Source organism: Pristiophorus japonicus, chromosome 1 (genome assembly GCF_044704955.1).
Source record: "Pristiophorus japonicus isolate sPriJap1 chromosome 1, sPriJap1.hap1, whole genome shotgun sequence".
Classification (NCBI taxonomy): Eukaryota; Metazoa; Chordata; class Chondrichthyes; family Pristiophoridae; genus Pristiophorus; species Pristiophorus japonicus.
The window spans coordinates 48,505,191-48,528,187 of record NC_091977.1 but is presented as its reverse complement, the minus strand read 5'-3'; the positions used below and the strand labels follow the sequence as shown (position 1 = coordinate 48,528,187).

At 44.3% G+C, this 22,997-nt stretch overlaps 1 protein-coding gene across 7 annotated transcripts in view; it reads right to left on the bottom strand.

Annotated features, from left to right (window-relative positions):
- mast4 (microtubule associated serine/threonine kinase family member 4) overlaps positions 1-22,997 on the bottom strand; it is a 532,941-nt gene that overhangs the window by 292,954 nt on the left and 216,990 nt on the right. For all 7 annotated transcript variants that reach the window (XM_070879482.1, XM_070879491.1, XM_070879499.1 and 4 more), the window contains one exon: positions 7,632-7,663. In XM_070879482.1, the coding sequence (XP_070735583.1) occupies positions 7,632-7,663 (32 nt within the window). The remainder of the gene's footprint in view (positions 1-7,631; positions 7,664-22,997) is intronic.

The window sequence follows — 22,997 nt, the reverse complement described above, 5'->3', positions numbered from 1 at the left end:
TCAGGACACATTTCTTGAATAAAGACAGTAGCGGGTCTCTATTTGTCCAGACTTTGATCTGACGGGCTGTCACGGGTGAGCCTTCACTTTCGAAAGCTTCATCAGCCATGACCATCTCAGCAGCATGCTTGGTTGCCCCCTTGGTGGTGGCTAGTGGGAGCCTGCTGAGTGCATCAACGCCGTTTTCAGTGCCCGGTCGGTGCCGAATTGTATAGTCATAGGCGGCTAACATGAGTGCCCACCTCTGTATGCGGGCCGATGCATTTGCATTTATGGCCTTGTTGTCAGCCAAAAGGGATGTTAGGGGTTTGTGATCTGTCTCCAGCTCAAATTTCCTGCCAAACAGGTACTGGTGCATTTTTTTTTTTTTTTTACAGCATATACACATGCAAGCGCTTCCTTTGCTACCATCCCATAGCCCCGTTCTGCCTGGGACAGGCTTCTGGAAGAATAAGCTACCAGCTGTAACTGACCCTTGGCATTAACATGCTGCAACACACATCCGACCCCATAGGACGATGTATCGCACATTAAAACAAGTTTCTTACATGGGTCATATAGCGTTAACAGGTTGTTAGAGCATAACAAATTTCGTGCTCTATCAAAAGCCCTTTCCTGGCTGTCCCCCCCTCCCCCAGACCCATTCGCGACCTTTGCCTAGGAGCATGTGTAGCGGCTCGAACAGCATGCTCAATTTGGGAAGAAAGTTATCAAAATAGTTCAGGAGCCCCAGGAACGAACGCAGCTCCATCGTGTTACGGGGTCTGGGTGCTCTGGATCGCTTCTGTTTTGGACGCCATAGGTCTGATCCTGTCTGCTGCTACCCTCATCCCCAGGAATTCTACCTCTGGAGCTGGGAAGACGCACTTCGCCTTTTTCAGTCGCAGACCTACCCAGTCCAGTCTGCATAGCACCTCCTCCAGGTTGCGGAGGTGTTCTTCAGTATCACAACCCGTGATGAGGATGTCATCTTGAAAAACCACTGTCCTTGGAATTGACTTGAGGAGAATTTCCATATTTCATTGAAAGATCGCAGCGGCCGAACGAATCCCAAACGGACATCTGTTGTACTCAAACAACCCCTTGTGTGTCGTGATGGTGGTCAGCTTCTTCGACTCACTCGCCAGCTCCTGGGTCATGTAAGCTGAGGTCAGGTCCAATTTTGAAAACAGTTTGCCACCGGATAGCGTCGCAAAGAGGTCCTCTGCTCTCGGTAGCGGGTACTGATCTTGGAGTGACACCCGATTGATGGTGGCCTTATAATCACCACATATCCTGACCGACTCATCCGCCTTGAGCACCGGCACAATCGGGCTCGCCCAATCACTGAATTCGACTGGCGAGATGATGCCTTCCCTCAGCAGGCGGTCCAATTCGCCGCCTTCTTTTCCCGCATCACGTACGGCACCGCTCTGGCCTTGTGGTGTACTGGCCTGGCGTCCGGGTTTATGTGAATCACTACCTTGGCCCCCATGAAAGTGCCAATGCCGGGTTGAAATAGTGAGTCAAATTTGTCCAGGACCTGTGAGCATGATATTCGCTCCACAGAAGAAATTGCATTGACATCGCCCCATTTCCAGTTCATGACAGCAAGCAAACTCCTCCCCAGCAGTGCGGGACCGCCCCCCGGGACAATCCAGAGTGGCAAGCTGTTCTCCGAATCTTTGTGGGTCACGACTACCGTGGCGCTACCGAGCACCGGAATGATCCCCTTTGTATATGTCCGTAGCTGTGCGTCAATTGGCAATAATCCTGGCCTTGGACGCCCACAACCTGTCGAACTGTTTGATACTCATCAGGGACTGGCTGGCCCGTGTCTAAGCTCCATTGATACTGGGATGCCATTGAGGAGCACTTTCACCATTATCGGTGGCTTCCTGGTGTATGAAGTGTATATGTGCTCCACATGAACTTGCTGAACTTCAGCTTCCAGCGATTTCCCCCAGTGTCCATTTGGCCCCGTAGGGCTTACATCTGGCCCGTCCTGCTTGTATATCAATCTGGCTGCAGGCTTCCTGCACATACGCGCCAAGTGACCGCTGACGTTGCAGTTTCTGCAGGTACATTGCTGATACCTGCAAGCTCTGGCTGTGTGTTTGCCTCCACACCTCCAACATGAGCAATTGTTAGAAACAAAAGGTCCATTACCAGTCAATCGTCTCTGACTGTCTCTGTAACTGTCCTTAAGCGCACCATTGACAGGTGTTGATGGCCCCATTACTGGCCACATTGTCCCTTGCGATGGCATGAAACGCCGTTCAGCTAACCATTGTCTCTGTTGAATTCCCCCTTTGGGTTCGACTACATGCTCGGGCATGTCCGATTGCCCCTGTCTGCCTGGAGAACTGTGTGCCATATTAACAATGTTGACTCCCTGTCCATTTGCTGCATTTAAACCAAGATTTTTATTAAACATCATTCTGGTCTCTTCCTCCCGAGATAAATGTCTGGGCCATCAAAGCCGTCGTTTCCAGGGTCAAGTCTTTGGTCTCAATCAGTTTCCTCAAAACCCCAGCGTGCCTGATGCCCTCAATAAAAAAGTCTCACAGCATCTCCGCTCTGCATGCATCTGGGAACTTACATAGGCTCGCCAGTCACCAGAGGTCTGCCACGAAGTCTGGAACGCTTTGCCCTTCTCGCCGTTGGTGCGTGTAAAACCGGTGTCTCGCCATGTGCATGCTGCTCGCCGGTTTAAAGTGTTCCCCGATCAACTTACTGAGCTCTTCAAAAGTCTTGTCCGCCGACTTCTCTGGCGCTAGAAGGTCCTTCATCAGGGAGTACGTCCCGGATCCACAAACCGTCAGGAGATGAGCCCTGCGTTTGTTGGCCGAATCCTGTCCCACCCATTCCTTAGTGATGAAACTTTGCTGTAGTCTCTCAATAAAATCGTCCCAATCATCACCAACACAGTACCTCTCGTCTGTGCTGCTAGTGGCCATGCTCGCGTAGTTTAAATCCCAGTTTCTCGTCGCCAATAATATGTCCTTATTATACAGTATAAATGCACACGAGGCCCAATTTTGGGAGAAGGTCACTGTGACCAGTAACCTTTATTAGCCAGCACTGAAGAGATGAAGTTGGGTGGAGCTTCCCCTTTCATACCTGAAAGTCCAGGTTCGGAGTGTCTCCCACAAGTTCAATGTTCAATGTACAAGGTCAGTGTTCTCACGGTGCACAACTTGGGTCAGTTTATACATGGGTTACAATGACAGTTGAATACATGACAGAACCCATGAAGCAAATACATTACAGCGGTGGTAGCAAACATCTACTTTCACTGCCGCCTTTCACGAATTTTGTCTTTAGTGTTGAATAAATCCGTGAAAAATAAATTTGCAGATCAATTGATCCAATTTTTGATTCTTTTAAAATAAATGCTTTTAGCATGTGGGCAATGCTGCCAAAAACAGATTTATTCACATTCCCACGAGGGGGAAAGGAAAGGCAACCAAAGCCAGAGCTCCCTGGATGACGAAAGATGAAGCAGAAAAAGGGGGCGTATGACAGATTTCAGGTTGAGAATACAAGTGAGAGCCAGGCTGAATACAGAAAATTCAGAGAGGCAGTGTAAAAGGAAATATGAGGGGCAATGAGGGAGCATGAGAATAACAATGACAGCTAACTTAAAAAGGAATCCAAAAGTCTTCTATAGACATATAAAGAGTAAACGTGTGGTAAGAGGAGGGGTGGGGCTGATTATGGACCAAAAGGGAGACCTATGCATGGAGGCAGAGGATATGGCTGAGGCACTAAACGAGTACTTTGCATCTGTCTTTATCAAGGAAGATGTTGCCAAGGTAAGAGTGAAAGGAGTTAGTTGACATATTGGATGGTAGAAAAATTGATAAAGTGGAGTGACTATAAAGACTGGCTGTGCTTAAAGTAGGCAAGTCACCAGGATCGGATGGGATGTATCCTAGGATGCAGAGGTACTGGCCATAATTTTCCAATCCTCCTTGGATATGAGGGTGTGGTGCCAGAGGACTGGAGAATTGCAAATGTTATACCTTTGCCCAAAAAAGGGTGCAAGGATAAACCCAGCAACTACAGGCCAGTCAGCTTAACCTCGGTGGCAAGGAAGTTTTTAGAAACAGTAATCTGGACAAAATTAAGTGTCACTTGGACAAGTGTGGATTAATTAAGGAAAGCCAGCACAGATTTGTTAAAGGCAAATCGTGTTTAACTAACTTGATTGAATTTTTTGACGAGGTAACAGAGAGGGTCGAGGAGGACAACGCGGTTGATGTGTACATGGACTTCCAAAAAGTGTTTGATAAAATGGCACATAGTAGGCTTGTCAGAAAAGTTGCAGCCCATGGTGTCATGTTGGAATCAATCATTAAGGATGAAATAGCAGCACATTTGGAAAGCAGTGATAAGAGGATTGGTCCAAGTCAGCATGGATTTATGAAGGGGAAATCATGCTTGACAAATCTTTTGGAATTTTTTGAGGATGTAACTAGTAGAGTGGACAGGGGAGAACCAGTGGATGTGGTGCATTTAGACTTTCCAAAGGCTTTTGACATGGTCCAACACAAGAAATTGGTGTGCAAAATCAAAGAACATGGTATTGGGGGTAATGTACTGACGTGGATAGAGAACTGGTTGGCAGACAGGAAACAGAGAGTTGGGATTAATGGGTCCTTTTCAGAATGGCAGGCAGTGACTAGTGGAGTGCCGCAGGCTCAGTGCTGGGACCCCAGCTCTTTACAATATATAGTAATGATCTAGATGATGGAATTGAGTGTAATATCTCCAAGTTTGCAGATGACACGAAACTGGGTGGCAGTGTGAGCTGTGAGGAGGATGCTAAGAGGCTGCAGGGTGCTTTGGACAGGTTAGGCGAGTGGGCAAATACATGGCAAATGCAGTATAATGTGGATAAATGTGAGGTTATCCACTTTGAGGGCAAAAACACGAAGGCAGAATATTATAGCGGCAGATTAGGAAAAGGGGGGGTGCAGTGAGACCTGGGTGTCATGATTCATCAGTCACTGAAGGTTGGCATGCAGGTACAGCAGGCAGTGAAGAAGGCAAATGGTATGTTGGCCTTCATAGCTAGGGGATTGGAGTATAGGAGCAGGGAGGTCTTTCTGCAGTTGTACAGGGCCTTGATGGAATATTGTGCTCAGTTTTGGTCCCTTAATCTGAGGAAGGACGTTCTTACTATTGAGAGAGTGCAGCGGAGGTTCACCAGACTGATTCCTGGGATGGCAGGACTGACATATGAGGAGAGACTGGATCGTCTGGGCCTGTATTCAGTGGAGTTTAGAAGGATGAGAGAGGATCTCATAGAAACATATAAAATTCTGACGGGACTGGGCAGGTTAGATGCAGGAAGAATGTTCCCGATGTTGGGGGAAGTCCAGAACCAGGGGACATAGTCGTAGGATAAGGGGCAAGCCATTTATGACTGAGATGAGGAGGAACATCTTCACTCAGAGAGTTGTTAACCTATGAAATTCCCTACCGCAGAGAGTTGTTGATGCCAGTTCATTGGATATATTCAAGAGGGAGTTAGATATGGCCCTTGCAGCTAAAGGGATCAAGGGATATGGAGAGAAAGCAAGAACGGGGTACTGAAGGAATGATCTTATTGAATGGTGGTGCAGGCTCGAAGGGCCGTATGGCCTACTCCTGCACTTACTTTCTATGTTTCTATGTATGTATGCTTGGACTTACTAGCCACCAGGTGGCGCGACTGTCGGAGGTCATTGGGCTGTACGCACGTGTGCGGCCCAGGTATAAAAGGCAAGCCATCATGTATTGTATCCACTTTGGGCCCTAATAAAGCAGAGCCAGGTTTGTACCTGTGTTAGTTTACAGTATTCAGTCTATCGAGTTATTACATACATAACACATGGAATAAAAGGGACAGTGGAAGCATGGATACGAAATTGGCTAAGTGACAGGAAACAGAGAGTAGTGGTGAACGGTTGTTTTCCGGACTGGAGGAAGATATACAGCGGTATTTCCCAGGGGTTAGTACTCGGACCACTGCTTTTCTTGATATATATTAATGATTTGAACTTGGGTGTACAGGACACAATTTCAAAATTTGCAGATGACACAAAACTTGGAAGTAGAGTGAACAGTGAGGAGGATACTGATAGACTTCAAGAGGACATAGACAGGCTGGTGGAATGGGCGGACACGTGGCAGATGAAATTTAACGCAGAAAAGTGCAAAGTGACACATTTTGGGAGAAAGAACGAGGAGAGACAATAGAAACTAAAGGGTACAATCCTAAATGGGGTGCAGGAACAGAAAGACCTGGGGTATAGGTACACAAATCGTTGAAGGTGGCAGGGCAGGTTGAGAAAGCGGTTAAAAAAAGCTTATGGAATACTGAGCCTTACAAATAGAAGCATAGAGTACAATAGCAAGGAAGTTATGAATCATCTTTATAAAACACTGGTTTGGCCACAACTGGAGTATCTGGGCACCACAATTTAGGAAGGATGTGAAGGCTTTAGAGAGATTTACAAGAATAGTTCCAGGGATGAGAGACTTCAGTTGCATGGATAGACTGGAGAAGCTGGGGTTGTTCTCCTTGGAGCAGAGAAGATTGAGAGGAGATTTGATAGAGGTGTTCAAAATCATGAGGGGTCTGGACAGAGTAGAGAGAGAGAAACTGTTCCCATTGGCGGAAGAGTCAAGAACCAGAGGGCACAGATTTAAGGTGACTGGCAAAAGATCCATAAGTGATAGGAGGAAAAACATTTTTACGCAGCAAGTGGTTATGATCTGGAATGCACTACCTGAAAGAATGGTGGAGGCGGAATCAATTGTGGCTTACAAAGGGAATTAGATAAGTACCTGAAGGAAAAAAAACTGCAGGGCTACAGGGAAAGGGCGGGGGATTGGGACTAGCTGAAGTGCTCTTGCTGAGAGCCGGCACCGGCTTGAAGGGCTGAATGGCCTTCTACTGTGCTGTAATAAATCTACGATTCTAATGTTGTTGGGTCTTCCTGATTGCACTGAATATGTATAACCTGTGTAAGCCGTGAAAAATGTACAGCCCTAGAGTCAGCACAATGAATGTGGGGTTAATATATTGAATGCATACACAGAAAAAACCCAGACACCACCTTAATCTTGCTGATTGGGGAGTGTGAACAAGGTTTTATTCACTGATTTTTTTTTAAAAACAGTAATTTGAGGGCCTATAAAGTTACATAGAAATACATCGATGTTACTACGGAAACAGGCCATTCGGTCCAACCAGTTCATGTTAAATTCCCCCAAGCCAGAACGTGGTTAACACATACTGCTTATTAACACAAAATAGACTATAAATATTTAATTGCAACCAGCAAGCACAGACCAACTGAACAACAACTACTTCATCAAGCAATTATCTCCTTCTTAGAACTGTATAAACAAGATATGCATCAACCATTGAGCCATTCATCAAGTGCAGCACATTTTTAGGCAGCTGTGCAAGGCAATGATCTCACCGCATTAACAAAATAATGGCTTATTTGCATAAAGATGCCACTAAAGGTCAAAACCTGGACTAGGTAAAATAATACACTTCAGAAAACTGCAACCAATGCAGCCAATTAAAAAAACACCGATCAAGGATATATCTGGAGCAAAACTGCAAGATAGAAATCATCTCTACTTACAGACTTCCTCTACGGGGCAGGCTCAATTCTTTCTGCAAAAGAAAAAAGAAAGATGGTATATAAAGCAACTACAGTGCTATCAATGAAGTTGTTTTTAGCATTGAAGGTCAGTAAGCTTAACTTTTTCTGTTAGTAAAATGAGGTTAATAGCTAGGATCAGATTATAAAATTCAGTGGGTAAGTCACATTCTCAAGCAGTATTTTTACAAGCTGGATGTCTGAGTGTACAGCTTATGCAGTGAAGCCAACATTATTTTAACCACACCACTGCCCTGTTTGAAGATTTCAAACATGACCTTCATACCAGTATTTAATGGTAAAATTACTTTGGAGAGACACTGCCGAAATAGACCACGGCATCTGCAAATGTTAATTTTAACTAGCCGCTTATTTTTAACTTTTCTAAATGAGTAGATCTTAAAGTGAAAGGATACTCTTACAGAAGATCCTTCAGAAAAGTACTTTCCATCTTTTATAAGACTGCATCAGTAAATGACAAAACTTCTCGCAATGGGGTGGTGCAGTACAGATCAGGAAAGTCCTGGGTGCGAGCTCTGCTCCTGAACATTACCCAATCTTAGCTGTAGTGACAGTATGGGAATGCGATTGGCTTTAGTAGCCCTGTTAGATTGGAGGGGTGGTGGGGAAGGAGAAATATCATCTGCAGATCTGCTGTTAATTGCCATCTAGTGATTCCTGCTAGAATATATACATTGTAGGTTCAGCCAGTCACCTTCCCTCCACCCCGATCGGGCAAGAAGCACTAAACTTCAGTTGAAGCTCCAGATGACCGTCGCCACTCATGGAGCCATACTCCTAACATGAACTACCTTCTCCACAAAAGCAGAAGAGGAGAAAATGGGAGGGGAAATATTAGTTGAAAAATCTTCAGTTACACCATGATTTACACACCACTGTGTCACAACCCTGCGATACGGACAGACTAGATATATTTCAGGTTGGGCAGTGGGGAGGGGGAAGAAATTTATCCAGTTAATGCCAGCCATTGTCTCAGTCAGAAAGTGCACACAAACAGCTGAAAAAGGCTGATTTTGCATACTTCAAATCATGGCCATCCATCAGTTTTTCCACAAATATAGGGAATGCACACAGTTCGCTGAAATCATCAGGATCTGCACTGCAAAAGACAATTCAGATCAACTCAAACTTTGGGTTCAGGCAACCGTAAATTAAAAAGATGGAAGGTGGCAAGAAAATTATCGTCAAACTGAAATAACCTCCGTTAAACAACTTTTGAAAGTATTTAAATGCAAATTTCCACAGACCATTGGGGCAACGGACACAAAGATCACAAAGGTTTGCAGATTCACTCCACTCTCCCAACTGCTGAGTCCTGTGGCCTAAGTGACAGTGGCCTCAACTCCTACAGCTCCACGTCCTTTCAGGCTGCCACAGGATATCTGAGCAACATTATCCAAGGAGCTGTCAGGATGTGCATCATGCAGGTGACGGAAGACCTCTTTCATAGAGTAGCTGAATTCCTCCATAGGCAGCCTTCGCCCCAAGCAGCCGAGGCACAGAGCCAGGGACCTCTGCAGGATAGCTGGAGTACCCAGGGTGCTGGATGCCACGATGACAGGCGGCAATTGAGCGGCACAGGGTATGTGAATAGGAAAGCATTTCATCAACTAATACATCTCAATCACTTGGTCACTCAAACAGTGACCCAATTCTTCCTTGGATTTTTTTCCCCCACACTATCTTCCCCGAGTAGTTCCACTCACCACCCTCTGAATAAAATCATAAAATCCAAACTACGTGTGCCCCATCCCTTTACAAGCTTAATCTAATGTCACCCGGTTCTCGAGTTTGCGGAAATTTAGTACAAATGTGAACAGGAAAAAAGACCAGATGATCCACTGAGCCTGTCGCACCCTGACATGGTGCAACCCCGCACACCATCACCCCACGTAACTAAACAATCTCCTGCGACAATCAACTAAGAGAAAAAATATTCAGCCAATTTAGAAGAAACTTTGGGAAATTGCTCTTATAGCTTTAAGGCAATAAAATAAGTTCCAGGAGATCACAGATGACCCAACCCCCAACGATTCACCTGCTTTCTATATGTAGATATGTTAGTCACTCTCGGGAACTTGCACAGCTTCCTTTTGAATGCAATATCGAATATTCCAGAATTCAATTTACCTATTCCCTCAAGAAATGTTAATATTATCTCTCTGAACCTTCCCCAGAGTAAACAATTCCAGGCTCTTCAACCTCCCTTTGTAACTCAGATGCCTCAAGTCAGGTATTCGTCTGATTGCCCTTTTCTGCTCTACCTCTAATACTCAGTTATCCTTGCTATACTATGGTGACCCAAACTGTACATAGTACTGCAGGTGTGGCCATATCAGTGCCTTATAAAGACTTATTCTTATATACCTTTCAGAATTTGCGCTCTCTCCCTCTTCCTATATATCCCAAGTTATCCCTTAGTGCTGTTCGATTCAGTGCATTATCCACTAAAACTCCCAGATCCTTCTCTTGTAGCTTCGAGCTATTTGGTTTATGATTGTTTCCTTTGCTTCGTCTCTCTCTTGAATTTTTTCACATTAAATGCCATTTGTCACTCATCAGCCCACCTTCCTGTTTCCAACCCAAACATTACTGCATTTGAACACTGCTCCCCTCCAGATTTGGTGTCATCTGCAACCTTAAATCAGCTTTCTTTCTGCCTCCAGCTACAAATCATTACACAATCTAAACAGTAATCATCCTAGCACTGACCCTTTTTGCACCCCACCAGTTAACATCATTTCATTCACAATTACCTTTCTCTATTTAAGCCAATTTTCCATCCACCTCAAAAACTTACCTTTCTACCTTGTGCATATTATCTCTCAACATGTTTTTCCTCTTTAGCAGTCCAGTTTCCACAGCTCACCCTCATAATCCTTTAATTACCCTGACACTCAGTAGAATATTTGCATCTTTGTTTAATGAGTCCACCACTAATATAAATAGTCTGCTAACAACAGAAGCGTTCATTCCGGTTACGTCTGATGCAGTCGATCAGTAATGCCATCAGTCATTAACCTTACATAGTAGTACAGCACACACTAGTGGCTGCAGTGAAGCACTTGTTTTTTTCAGCAATTTTGATTAAAAATGTCAATTGTTACCTGAAATGGTTTCTTTTTTTTTTAACCAGATACTCTAGCAAAAGGAAAAAAGGAGCATTCCAGCCTCTATCTTAGGGCGTCTTGATTGTCGTGATTAGTTGCAGTTATTTGAAATTCCTAGCATTAAAGTAAGAGACAAGCTGTACTTTTGATTTTCAACTGTAGTAATAATATTAAGTATTCTGCAAAGCCCTGTATCCTTGTGCAATACTACTTTTTAAACTGTATATTTTTTGTAACAGTGCGGTTATGCCACCATTTTCATATAATTACAAAGCGGTTTTAGGTATGCATCGAGGTATGCAAAAGTGATAGTATAAATCAGTTCACTAATCTGACTCCAAAGTGCACTAAAGTTATGCAAGAATCATTTTACAGCCTTATCTCTTAGAAATGCCCCAAAAGCACTTCAGTTTAAACAAATTACTTTTTGAAGTGTACTCACGGTTATGTTGGCATATGTGGCAGCCAGCTGACTTACAGCAAGATCCCATAAACAGTAAGTAAGATGAATGATCAGTTAATCTATTTTTGGTGGTGGTTGTTGAAAACTACATGGCTATATAAAGATCTACTTTCTTTGAGTATTACCAATTTAAAATAAACAGAACAGGCAAAGGAGACCTCGGATTAACATCTCAGCCAAAGTATGACACCTGCAATAAAATACTGCACACACTCAGTTTTTCATTCAATGTATCAGCCTATATTAATCCGCTCACGTCTGGAAGTACGGCTTGAGAGATCAACTCTGGTAGATACTTCATACTTCTTGTACTGCACACTATATACAGTAAAGTTCCAGCCCAGCTTGGCCAAGCCTCATTTAGAAAGTGTCCAGGCAGTCCATTGGATCAGCTGGGAATTTTGTACACTTAATTTTCTATTTTGTAAATAATAAATTAAATTAAATGTAGAGAGAAAATATGCTCCTGTCCCCGCTGGTACAAGATTTAAAAATGAAAACTCCGAGGGAATATAGCTTTGTGCAATATTACAGGCACACATGTCCCTTTTTCTAAATTCAATGCGTGGTGTAGCCAGCAGTATGACTTAGACCCGACGACCGAGCATCACACTTTTCAGACACTGGTCTGTACTTTAGATCATGTCTACAATTGGTGCAACTACTCATTTTACCCAATCTAAATTAGCTCCTCTTAATAGCGACCAAATGATGTGAAAATGCTTTACAATTGCTTACCCACAAATTAGAATAGTAAAGAAATTGAAAGATAGTGGTCCATCACCTGGTGGCAATTCTAAAGGAGACGATTTCAATTTATTCACAAAATGTAATACACACCGACCACAAAATCCCCAGCATGGAAGAGCACATTATTTTTCGGCAAACTTGCAGTAAAACTGACAATGCTTTGTTTGAATGTCAGTACACATCAAAGAACAAGGAGATCACAGAGTCTGCATCTGTATTGACCGCCACAGGGGAGGCTCAATCCCATTCCCCCGGGCACAAAAAAGATCAAATTAAAAGTAGTAAGCCACAAATCATTTAAACCATGTAATCTAATCACATAGTTTAAATGATTGATTAATTTCTACAACTTTGCTCTCACAGTTGAATGTCATCTTAACCCCCTCCAATTAATGTATAATAAGTATCCTAGATCTATTTTTGAGAATATATATGGGCAGCCGAGAAGGGTAAATGCCTGCTTTATACCATTGAATATTGCCACTTTGCTGTTCCACATCCTGGGCCACGGATCTCTCAAAATCATCACCTGAAAGCAGGGACAGTAAGGCCTCCCCATCTGATTTCCTTCTGCACTAACCTCCATTGTCACATTCCAGAGACGAGAAACATGTGCGTATATTACGAGACCATAGCTCACCCATCATCCCTGTCCACAGAAAGCCTTCGCTGAGTCCTTAACTGGCAACACTGAATTTAACATTATCCTCATCTTTATCACCACCACCTTCTATCTCTGCAACCTCATGTAGTCCTATGCCCAGTCCGTGTCCTTCAGACTTTTGAATAATGCTCCGTACACTTCCCTCCCCTCCATCCATATTGGCCCTACTCTCTGAAACACTACCCCTAAAGTCCTCCGCCCTGTTACTTTACACTCGACCTTTAAAATCTGCCTCAAACCTATCTTTTCAGTCATGTTTCCAGTCTTTTACTGCAGCTCGCATCCATTTCTCCTCTGTGAAACATCATGGGATATTTACTTTGTTAAAGATGCAAAACAAATGCAAGATCTTGTTTAACAGCATCCCACCACTTGGTTTAATGCTGTATTACAATCACTTTTACCCTGTGATTGAGACGGTCTGAAACGCACTTAGCATATTCAGAGAGAGCATCTGTGCCAACGAGCACACAGGCAAGAGGGAGAGTTTATAAGTTGAAAATAGATTCAGACTCAACCTTAATACTGCAAAGACAAGGAAGCAATAAGCACATGAAAAAATGCTTTATTGCCGTACAGGCATGAGGAGGATGGCTGGAAGCCAACAATAGTTTTTTGGCTGCAATTGATCTGGGTTTCTGCCTCCTGCTGGTGAAACCACCCTGCAGTAAAAACATATCATTTTATCCAGGCAGCAAAATTACATATTGCAGTGCAGTTTTTCAAAGTGGCGCTGTACTATATATGAGTTTTAAATCATTTGTAAGAGACTTTCAAATATAGGTTAGTTGCAATTTCTGACCAATACATGGAAACAAACTACAGGTACCAGTTTTGAACTTTTAGACAAGTTAACTGCATACTTTATTTTTAAAGTAAAGTTTTAAAAAAAAAGATATGTATTGTAAACACAAAACATTTGAAAAGCTTAAGTCCTTGCTTCTGCAAATGATAAATTGAATGTTGTGAAAGATTTCGGATCACCAGTGTTCAGTGCAGAACTGCATCAAAGGAATCAACACACACTGCAGTGTAAGCAGCAGTTGAAGTGACTGATGTGATTATAGGATTGCAACAGTAGGGTGCCTGAAAACTGTCTGGACTGGGAATTATTCAATGCTGGTAGGGCTTGTGGAAGGTGGAAGAAAAACAGCATGTATGCATGTGATTGTTACAACACAGGAATACCAACAGCAATGAATCGAGAGAGAGAGAGAGAGAGAGAAATGGTTGATTCCAGCTCTAAATTTAATTTGGTTGCTTATGGCAATTCGTAACACCCTTCGATCAGCAGCCTTTAGAGTACAGAAAGTACAATATAGCATCTCTGTCATATTAAAGTAGAGACTTGTCAACTCTTGTGACTTGTTTGTAAGATTTCAGATTTTAGCCCTGGTTTCTGACCCGACTTACAATTTCACCAGATTTCAGTATTTGCAATTTTTTTTTTTTAAATGCTCGAGGTTGGCTGAGACTTCCCACACTTACAAGCTCCAACAGATAAATATTTTGGTCCTTGCTCCGTGCACATCAACTGGCCTTCCAGTTCGGCAATGATGCAGCATGTGGCGAAGCATAAATTATCTTTAGCTTCTAATCTAAGTTCAGTTTTATATCAATTCAGTTAAGTCAATGTTGAATTTGTGTCTTGCTATTTGGAATGCTCCCCAGCCATCCCAGTATTTTGGTCACTTTCTCCAGTGTTTTCACCTGTCTCTCTCTGATCTTATTGCAGAGCTCCCCATCACTTCCTTCACTTCTTTATGTCCAACATCATTCTTCAATTATCTTTCTCCAGCTGGTGTGTGCAGCACCAGCCCAATTAATTCTAAGATGGTGCACAAGATACAGCCAGCAAGTGTTTAAAAGCACAGATTTTATTAGATTAAAACCAAAATTAATATTTCAAAATCTCTAGATTCATAGAAATTTACAGCACGGAAGGAGACCATTTCGGCCAACACATCCGCGCCGGCCGACCAAGAGCTATCCAGCCTAATCCCACTTTCCAGCTGGTGAGAGTTTCTGCCTCTACCACCCTTTCAGGTAGAGAGTTCCAGACACCCACAACCCTCTGGGTGAAGACATTTACTCTCATTTCTCATCTAAACCTCTATATAGAATTTCAATTGTCAATTACACACCCATTCTGCACGTTTATTAATGTCTACTGCTGTGTTAAATATACCGCCCAATTTGGTGCAATCCGCAAATTAAAAATTCTCTCCAATGAGAGAATACTTTATTTAGTTTATATAGACATACCTTTTCTTATCTTATAAATCTCTTCCCTCCCCACCATAGAATATAGAGCCTTCTTAAGTCTGCGTTTGAAATCAACATCTTATTTATTGGAGGGAGGGAAGAGATATGGAGGATGGTTTCAAAACAACACAAACTTAAAATAAAAGTATACATTTGTTATTTAATTTGCGAAAGTACATATTTCCCCAATTGTTGCAGTCTTGAGAACACTAGCTTTGAATGTCAGAGCTATCCCAAAGAGGTCACTGAGGTTGTGGATGCATTGAAGAGTCTTACTGTTTTCCTGTAGAAAGGGAAGATAGCTTTTGCTCACACCCCATGGCTGTTCTAGTGTACCTCCTAGTGGCTTGTTGCAAGCTGAAATATGGAGAAGTAATTGTATGCTAGAAGGAGCCAAAATAATCTCAAAACAATTACACATTTACACATGCTCTGCAGTCGTTCTCTTCTCCTCTTGCTACAGATCTCATCTTTTCATTTGGTTTGCCTCACTGACCAAACATTCAATATTATATGGCCAAGCAATAGTAAATTTGATGGGGATAAAATGGACAGGGCATTTTTTTTTTTTTTAAATGGCTGTAAAATCCTTTGGGAGAAACGGATATTACAATTTCAGCTTTTCCAAGTATTCTTAACTGATGCTGACAGCAAAAAAGCAGTTTCATAAGCATAGAAAATAGGTGCAGGAGTAGGCCATTCGGCCAATCGAGCCTGCACCACCATTCAATAGGATCATGGCTGATGATTCTTGCGACTTTAGTACCCCATTCCTACTTTCTCTCCATACCCCTTGATCCCTTTAGCCGCAAGGGCCACATCTAACTCCCTTTTGAAAATATCTAACGAACTGGCCTCAACAACTTTGTGTGGTAGAGAATTCCACAGGTTCACAATTCTCTCGGTCCTAAATGGTTTACCCCTTATCCTTAGACTGTGACCCCTGGTTCTGGACTTCCCCAACATCGGAAACATTCTCCCTGTATCAAACCTGTCCAGTCTCGTCAGAATTGTATATGTTTCTATGAGATCCTCTCTCATTCTTCTAAACTCCAGTGAATATAAGCCTAATCGATCCAGTCTTTTTTCATATGTCAGTCCTGCCATCCCAGGAATCAGTCTGTTGAACCTTCGCTGCACTCGCTCAATAGCAAGAATGTCCTTCCTCAGAGTAGGAGACTAAAACTGAACACAATATTCAAGGTGTGACCTCACCAAGGCCCTGTACAACTGCAGTAAGACCTCCCTGCTCCTATACTCAAATCCTCTCGCTATGAAGGCCAACATGCCATTTGCCTTCTTCGCCGCCTGCTGTACCTGCATGCCAACTTTCAATGACTGATATACCATGACACCCAGGTCTCATTGCACCTCCCCTTTACCTAATCAGTCATCATTCAGATAATATTCTGCCTTCCTGTTTTTGCCGCCAAAGTGGATAACCGCACATTTATCTATATTATACTGCATCTGCCATGCATTTGCCCACTCACCTAACCTGTCCAAGTCACCCTGCAGCCTCTTAGCGTCCGCCTCACAGCTCACACCGCCACCCAGTTTAGTGTCATCTGCAAACTTGGGAGATATTACATTCAATTCCTTCATCCAAATCATTAATGTATATTGTAAATAGCTGGGGTCCCAGCACTGAACCTTGCAGCACCCGACTAGTCACTGCCTGCCATTCTGAAAATGACCCGTTTTATTCTTACTCTTGGCTTCCTGTCTGCCAACCAGTTCTCTATCCACGTCAATACATTGCCCCCAATACCATGTGCTTTAATTTTGTACACTATTTTTACTCCAGATAGGGATGTACAATTGTTGAATTTCATCCGTGTGATCTTTAAATGTCTGCCATTGCCTATTCACCATCAACCCTTTAATATCATTTGCCAGTCTATCCTAGCCAATTCACATCTCATACCATCGAAGTTTCATTTCTTTAAGTTCAGGACCTAGTCTCTGAATTAACTGTGTCACTCTCCATCTTAATGAACAATTCTACCATATTATGGTCACTCTTCCCCAAGGGGCCTCGCACAAGATTGCTGATTAATCCTCTTTTGTTACACAACACCCAGTCTAGGATGGCCAGCTCTCTAGTTGGTTCTTCGGCATATTGATCGAGAAAACCATCCCTTATATACTCCAGGAAATCCTCCTCCACAGTATTGCTACCAGTTTGGTTAGCCCAATCTATATGTAGAATAAAGTCGCCCATGATAACTGCTGTACCTTTATTGCACACATCCCTAATTTCCTGTTTGATGCCATCCCCAACCTCACTACTACTGTTTGGTGGTTTGTACACAACTCCCACTAGCGTTTTCTGCCCTTTGGTGTTCCGCAGTTCTACCCAGACAGATTCACATCATCCAAGCTAATGTCCTTCCTTACTATTGCGTAAATCTCCTCTTTAACCAGCAACGCTACCCCACCTCCTTTTCCTTTCTGTTTATCCTTCCTGAATGTTGAATACCCCTGGATGTTGAGTTCCCAGCCTTGATCACCCTGGAGCCATGTCTCTGTGATACCAATTACATCATACCCGTTAAATGCTATGTGTGCAGTTAATTCATCCACCTTATTACGAATGCCCCTCGCATTGAGGCACAAAGCCTTCAGGCTTGTTTTTTGACACTCTTTGTCCTTTTAGAATTATGTTGTAATGTGGCCTTTTTGATTTTTGCCTTTGAGTTCTCTGCCCTCCACTTTTTCTTATCTCCTTTCTATCTTTTGCTTCTGCCCCCATTTTACTTCCCTCTGTCTCCCTGCATAGATTCCCATCCCTCTGCCATATTAGTTTAAACCCTCCCCAACAGCATGAGCAAACACTTCCCCCTAGGACATCGGTTCCGGTCCTGCCCAGGTGCAAACTGACCGGTTTGTACTGGTCCCACCTCCCCCAGAACCAGTTCCAATGTCCCAGGAATTTGAATCACTCCCTCTTGCACCATTCCTCAAGCCACATATTCATCTTAACTATCCTGCTATTTCTACTCTGACTAGCACGTGGCACTGGTAGCAATCCTGAGATTACTATCTTTGAGGTGCTACTTTTTAAATTTATCTCCGAGCTCCCTAAATTCAGCTTGTAGGACCTCATCCCATTTTTTATCTATATCGTTGGTACCCATATGCACCACAACAACTGGCTGTTCACCCTCCCCCTCCAGAATGCCCTGCAGCTGACATCCTTCACCCTTGCACCAGGGAGGCAACATACCATCCTGAAGTCTTGATTGCGGCCGCAGAAATGCTTATCTATTCCCCTTACAATAGAATCCCCTACCACTATAGCTCTCCCACTCTTTTTCCTGCCCTCCTGCGCAGCACAGCCACCTATGGTGCCATGAACTTGGCTGCTGCTGCCTTTCCCTGACGAGTCATCTCCCCCAACAGTACCCAAAACGGTGTATCTGTTTTGGAGGGAGATGACCGCAGGGGACCCCTGCACTACCTTCCTTACACTGCTCTGCCTGATGGTCACCCATTCCCTATCTGCCTGTGTAACCTTTATCTGCGGTGTGACGAACTCACTAATCGTGCTAGTCACGACATCCTCAGTATCACAGATGGTCCAGAGTGAATCCATGCGCAGCTTCAGTGCCGCAATGCGGTCTGTCAGGAGCTGCAGCTGGACACACTTCCTGCACACATAGTAAGTCAGGGAACACTGGAAACATCCCTGACTTCCCACATAGCACAGGAGGAGCATGACACAGGTCTGGGCTCTCCTGCCATGACTTAACCCTTAAATTAACTTAATTTGGCAACGATGCCAAAGATTATCTACTGATAAGAAAAGAAAAAGAAAACGAAAAAGATCAAATACTCACCAATGCACCAGCCAATCACTTACCCACTTCGATTTCTTGTTACTTCTTTGTTTACTTTTGTCCCTGCACCAGCTGGCCTCTCCGACTGCCGCTGCTCCTGGCCTTTTATAGGCCTCGATCCTCGACCTCCTGCTCCCGACTGCCGCTGCTCCTGGCCTTTTATAGGCCTTGATCCTCGACCTCCCGCTCCCGATTGCCTCTGTTCCTGGCCTTTTATAGGCTTCGATCCTCGACCTCTGGCTCCTGACTGCCTCTCCGACTGCCGCTGCTCCTGGCCTTTTATAGGCCTCGATCCTCGACCTCCCGCTGCTCCTGGCCTTTTATAGGCCTCGATCCTCGACCTCCTGCTCCAGACTGCCGCTGCTCCTGGCCTTTTATAGGCCTCGATCCTCGACCTCTGGCTCCCGACTGCCTCTCCGACTGCCGCTGTTCCTGGCCTTTTGTAGGCCTCGATCCTCGACCTCCCACTCTCGAATGCCTTCTTCTTGAAGATATTCATGGTGTGTGTGTGAAACAACTTGTCACAGGACAAACAACTACCCTTTTTCTACTCTTAAGCCCTAGGGAGCCATGTGGATTCTGCACCATGTTCTCCTGTCCACTCAATGGGCCCAAGTTTGCCCCACCCCCACTTAGAATGGCGCACCGACTTTGTAGAAGAAAAACCGTGGCTAAAACTTACCTCAGTATTCTCCCCGCTGCTGGAACTTTGCAGGCCCTTGGCGTGGCACAGCACAAGCAGTGGGGGGGGGGGGGGGGGTGGAGCCAGATCCCAGCGCTGAAAACGGGCCCAGAGTGTGTGCGCATGTGAAGTAGCTCCTCAACCGCACAATCTCTGCAGGCTGTGTGGGAGGGGCCCGAAGCACGCCGCCCCTAGCCCTGGCCGAATGGGCTCCCTCATTGGCGGCCCACTGCCTTATCCAACCACACGGTTGCAATAAGGGTTAAGATCAGGGCTCAGCCATTTAGATGGGAAGTGTTTATAGACTCAAAAATGGCGTCTTTTGAAAAAAATCCAGACAGGAAAGGCATGCCCAGAAGGGAAAGGCTTCCGATGGTTAAAGAGGATAAGGTAAATGGCAGGAGTTTATGTAATCCACCCATTTTTCAAATGTCTTGTTCGTCACTTAAGCTGTGGATAATTGAGCCCGAGCAAAGAAAAAGTATTGCCTTCAAGAAAGCGTGGGTGCAAATATGAAGAGATGCAAGTTGGGGCTGATTTAGTCTGATTGTAACTATTATTAGGCCCAGTTGGCTTGATGTTGAGAAGGCAACGATTTTTTTTAATGTCATTTTGGGTGAGTGCATATGCGGCAGTAAATAGGGTAGTTAAGGCCCCCAGGCAGAGGCATGTTATTAAGATTAGTTGGTTGTTTTGTATTAGCGGGTGTAAACAAATTAATAGGACGATGCCAGCAACAACCATGGTGCTGGAGTGGAGTCGGGCAAAGACTGGCATGGGGCCTTCTATGGCCGCCTTACCCGTAAACCACCCGTGATCAGACCCCCGTAATCAACCAACTCCCCTCAAGATCGGACATGCATCCCCCCACCCTTCCCGATATCAGCTCCCCTCCCAATAGCAGACGCCAGCTGTGGCCTGGAGCTGCAGGCCTACCCATCCGACAGCCAGGGGAGATGTGTCGCAGGTCGAAATCGGTCAAAGAACCCGGCATGGCTAGGGACGTGCAGGCATTGCCACCCCACCCACCCCACCCCGCCCGCTCACAGGCCTCCCTGCCTCCCCTTCCAACCGGCAGCTTCCTCCCCACCCCCAGCCTTTCTAATCGCCGACCAGGGCTGATGCTCCCTTCAGTACTGGGGACCAAACCCAAGGGTCCCAGGATGCAGTCTCCTACCGCTGGTGATCCCTCCCACCCATCAGCCGGACTGTGCATTTGGCCGGCAGTTGGGCAGGAGACAGTATAGACTCTGCAACGGTACCCAGCTGCTAGCGTTTTCTGCAGTGACGCTTTGCTGAAGGTAAGACTTCTATTTTTTATTTGTTTATTTATTTATTGATTGATTGATTATGTGGTCCTAAATTCTTGTTTGATTTACATTCAAATGAGAAAGGACTAATTAGCAATCTTGTTGTGCGAGGCTCCTTGGGGAAGAGTGACCATAATATGGTAGAATTCTTTATTAAGATGGAGAGTGACATAGTTAGTTCAGAAACTAGATGAGATGTGAATTGGCTGGAATAGACTGGCAAATTATACTTAAAGGGTTGACGGTGGATCGGCAATGGCAACCATTTAAAGATCACATGGATGAACTTCAACAATTGTACATCCCTGTCTGGAGTAAAAATAAAACGGGAAAGGTGGCTCCACTGTGGCTAACAAGGGAAATTAGAGATAGTGTTAAATCCAAGGAAGAGGCAAATAAATTGGCCAGAAAAAGCAGCAAACGTGAGGACTGGGAGAAATTTAGAATTCAGCAGAGGAGGACAAAGGGTTTGATTAAGAGGGGGAAAATAGAGTATGAGAGGAAGCTTGCCGGGAACATAAAAACTGACAGCTAAAGCTTCTATAGATATGTAAAGAGAAAAAGATTAGTGAAGACAAACATAGGTCCCTTGCAGTCAGATTCAGGTGAATTTATAATGGGGAACAAAGAAATGGCAGACCAGTTGAACAAATACTTTGGTTCTGTCTTCACGAAAGAAGACACAAATAACCTTCCGGAAGTACTAGAGGACCGAGGGTCTAGTGAGAAGGAGGAACTGAAGGATATTCTTATTAAGCGGGAAATTGTGCTAGGGAAATTGATGGGATTGAAGGCCGATAAATCCCCAGGGCCTGATAGTCTGCATCACAGAGTACTTAAGGAAGTGGCCCTAGAAATAGTGGATGCATTGGTGATCATTTTCCAACATTCTATCGACTCTGGATCAGTTCCTATGGACTGGAGGGTAGCTAATGTAACACCACTTTTTAAGAAAGGAGGGAGAGAGAAAACGGGTAATTATAGACCAGTTAAGCCTGACATCAGTTGTGGAAAAAATGTTGGAATCAATTAAAGATTAAATAGCAGTGCATTTGGAAAGCAGTGACAGGATCGGTCCAAGTCAGCATGAATTTATGAAAGGGAAATCATGCTTAACAAATCTTCTGGAATTTTTTGAGGATGTAACTAGTAGCATGGACAAGGGAGAACCAGTGAATGTGATGTATTTGGACTTTCAAAAGGCTTTTGACAAGGTCCCACACAAGAGATTGGTGTGCAAAAATTGTTGTGAAGGTGTTTAGTGCTTTGCATGGTCCTCTCACTTCCCCCCATCTCTGGCTACCTGCGCTGATTTCTTAGCTCGCCGCTAGGTTTTTCTGTGCGGACACAAGTGGCCACATAAGCTGGCCTAAGTTAGTTTGGAGTAACTTTTAGCTGTCTAAACTTGCTTAAATGGTCAAAACAGACCTAAGTGGCTGGTAACGCTCTCTTTTAGAAAAAAAAACTAACTCACTTACACTGGAGCAAATTAAATGGGCAGAATTGTGATTTTTAAGATACTCCAAAAAAATCTAGTTGTTTTAAAAAAAAACAGAGCAACTCCTGGGCAAACTTGGGCCCTTAAAGATGCTGTTGCTCAGGCTAAACTAGTCCAATTTACTTACCAGAACAACTGCATCGAAGGAGAAGAATACAGCAAGAGACCAGCAGTATAACTACAAGATTGAATCAGTTCACAAAAGTTTAAGTCTCTTCCTCAAAGCGCAGTTATAGCACAGTCCGATAATTTGAGACTTTTGGTGTTTTAGGCTTTTATGTTTCTGGGGCAATAATGGTGGCAGGGCGGGAAAGTTAGCGGCCGGGAATAGTTTGCGCTTTAGTATTTAAATTTGGGCAGCTGGGCTCTGCGTCAGGGGACGCAGCACTAGGGAAGGTGTCATACACCTCTCTTGGCGCAAGGATGGGAAACTCCTGAGCTAAAGAGCCGGTCCAGGAACGCTCCGAGAGATGTCTGGGGGAGGGGATGGGGGGGGGGGGGGAAGAAATCTAAAAAAAAAACACAAAAACATTCCCAAAATATTGCCCACGCCACCACAACACAAATCGCTAAAAATATTAAAAGAAAAAATAATCGCACTTGCCTTAGGAGTCCTCTTCGCCGACGGGATGGTTGGACCGCCCTGATTTCCCAGGCGGTCATTGTAAGGCGCGCTTCCGGGCGAAAGGGTCAGGCAGGAGCTCAAATTCACGGCGGTGTCGCAACCAGGGCTTTGCACACCG